Source organism: Gossypium hirsutum, chromosome A08, assembly GCF_007990345.1.
Source record: "Gossypium hirsutum isolate 1008001.06 chromosome A08, Gossypium_hirsutum_v2.1, whole genome shotgun sequence".
NCBI classification, from domain to species: domain Eukaryota; kingdom Viridiplantae; phylum Streptophyta; class Magnoliopsida; order Malvales; family Malvaceae; genus Gossypium; species Gossypium hirsutum.
The window spans coordinates 13,794,532-13,797,208 of record NC_053431.1 but is presented as its reverse complement, the minus strand read 5'-3'; the positions used below and the strand labels follow the sequence as shown (position 1 = coordinate 13,797,208).

The 2,677-nt window shown below is 39.4% G+C and overlaps 1 protein-coding gene across 1 annotated transcript; it reads right to left on the bottom strand.

Moving 5' to 3' along the window:
* Positions 1-486: 486 nt before the first annotated feature.
* Positions 487-2,343, bottom strand: LOC107952161 (LRR receptor-like serine/threonine-protein kinase ER1). Its single transcript, XM_016887445.2, has one exon. It carries the CDS (start codon positions 1,898-1,900, stop codon positions 695-697), a length of 1,206 nt encoding a protein of 401 aa, XP_016742934.1. The 5' UTR covers positions 1,901-2,343; the 3' UTR covers positions 487-694.
* Positions 2,344-2,677: the final 334 nt, after the last annotated feature.

Below are 2,677 nucleotides of genomic sequence, written 5' to 3'. Positions count from 1 at the left end.
GGAAAACAACAAACATTTATGTATTTCTAATTGTGTTATTTTCCCTTTCTTTATAACTTAACATTATATCGATTCTAATTTCTGATACCTATAATATAATATTTTTATAATAGTTATTGTCAAAATTTTATATAATTTTATGTGCTAATTATTTATTTTATTTATATTTTGATGGATTCCTATACTTACCGGTTTCCCATTATATATCTAATATTTATCTTCAAAAGGATGTATTATAAAATTTTTATAATAAGTAATTCTCACCAAATAAACTCACAACTTCAGCATAAGATAACACCCCTTAATCTTTGGGCTAATTTCTTTTAACCTCGAGTTTTGTAGTATCCCCAAAACTCATTTTGAGGGTTCGAATCTGTAACGTGTGTGAATCAACTATAAATGTAGTAATAAAATAAATATCATATTTAAAATTTCAATGTAATGAAATGAAACATAGTTATATTTACAATCATCCAGAATTCATAATTGAGAGCATTAATTTAATATAATGTCTTATTACATAAAGAACATATTAAGGCAGGCGATGACAATTACACTTTTTTAAGTATCAAAAGCCCACAACACAAATTATATGAACCACAATAATAAATAAATGAATCCAAAAATTCCAGTTTTTTTTATCTCTTGTATAATCTTTTCTTCTGCCCCTCACAAGTTCTTCAAAGTTACCAATCTACCCTTTCCATTCGTTGCACTGGGCAGTAGGCCTTGTCTTCTCATTGCCGGCCTTCAATGGGCACAGCGTCTGTACGGGCGGCACCATGCAATTATACTGTAGACACAGCGAACTGCTTACAGGGATCTCGGCCGTCGGTTTAATCTCGATCCCTGTCAAATAGTTATGCTGCAAATATAGTATTTGTATGCTGCCGGATAATAGCCGGTCCACGAAGCTGGCCGGGACCTGACCTGTGAAACGGTTGTTATTCAGGTAAAGATTCTGCACGGCTGAGAACATTGGTGATATCTGACCCCACAGTCTGTTGTGACTTAGATCAACGGTCGAGATTGTCACTTGATCAGCTGGTTGGACTGAACCGGTAAACAAATTTCTTTCCAACTGGAGGTTCGTAATGGGGAATGAGAACAGCTGGCTGGGGATGGGACCGGTGAACTGGTTCAAACTCAAGTCTAGGTAGTTTAACTGGTCGAGCCGGGATAGAAGCCTGTCAACCGGCCCAGTCAACTTGTTCCAGGCGAGAGAGAGGGACTGGAGCGAAGGAGGGAGGGAGTCCGGAGCGAGCGAGCCGGTGAGTGCATTGTGTTTGAGGTCCACCCGGGTTAGGACTTGGGAGAGAAACGGGGGGACCGAACCGGAGAGATGGTTGTGGCAGAGAATAACATTGGTGAGCTCCGGCAAGGTTCCGATTGAGCGAGGGATTTCTCCGGTGAGCTGATTGTAGCTGAGATCAAGCGTCTTAAGACTTCTCAATTGGCCAAGAGTCGCCGGAATATCCCCGGAGATAAAATTCCGGCTGATCGCTAAAAACCGAAGGTCCTTTAACTGTGAGATTGACTGCGGCAACGAACCATAGATCCGACCCGGAACTATAGATAACTCTGCAAGAGCAGATAGTTTGCCAATGGCAGGGTCTATTCTTCCAGTTAAACCCGGAGAACCAGCACGCGGGTCACCCAGATTAAGAGCTATCACTTTATCGGAATCACAGTAAACTCCGGCGAAGTTACAAGGATCGGAGGTAAAATCCCATGAAGCAAAAAAATTAGAGCCAGGCAAATCATGCAGAGACTTCCTGATGGACTGTAAAGCTAAAAAATCAAGTGGGTCCAAAATTGCAACAGCTAAGAATTTACATGGAAAGAAAGCAATCAAAAACAGAGCATGAGAACCCATTCTTCTCCTTCCTTGTTTACCCATTGATAGAAAAAAACAAAACAAAAAAAAAAAGAAAAGGGTTTATATAAGTACAAAAAGAGAACGCTTTTGGGTTGGAGAAGGTGGATTTTCGTGAGAGAAGACTACCAGTTTCTCGTGGGACAAAACCGTGAAAGCTTTTAATGGCGAAACAATCAGCATATAAAGATTATATACACATTATATATAAAAAGCAAACAAAGATTTGGCTTGAAAAAGAAGCAAAAGACCAAAGAGAAAGAAAGAACAGAAGACTTAAATTTTTTTTTGGTGGGATTCTTGCTTCTGAATCTTCCTCCCTTTATTGCTTGCTTTCTCTGTTTTCTCTTCTTGATGATGGGGCTGGTTTACCTTTTCATTATTTTGGCTTCAAAGAGAAGATGCAGAGCATTGACGGCTTACTTCTAACACTAATGAATGGAACTGGCAAACTAAAAAAAGGCGTGAGTGTATCTATGTCTCCCTTTTTTTTTTTTTTATTAATCATTATTATTTAATTAGTCTGGTTTTATTCTTTATTGTTATTATTTACTGTTCTGATTTTGTTTTCTTTATTGTTGGTAGGTTCGGTAATAAACGGTTGTCCGAGCCTACGTGGAATACAGGGAGCTAGGTAAGGGAGACATGTCAGCAGATAAGGGCTGTTGTTCGAAGCAGACATCACGTGACCATACCGGTGACCATCCCCAGGTAAAGAGGGAAGATGCAATTAAGGACACCCATGAGCCACGAGCCTGGAAGCTGACTGGCTGAGGTCTCACTTTAGGATTTTACTCTCTT

Bases quoted from the DNA above. Each gene is read 5' to 3' on its own strand.
- LOC107952161 (XM_016887445.2), bottom strand. From the start codon at position 1,900: ATGGGTAAACAAGGAAGGAGAAGAATGGGTTCTCATGCTCTGTTTTTG.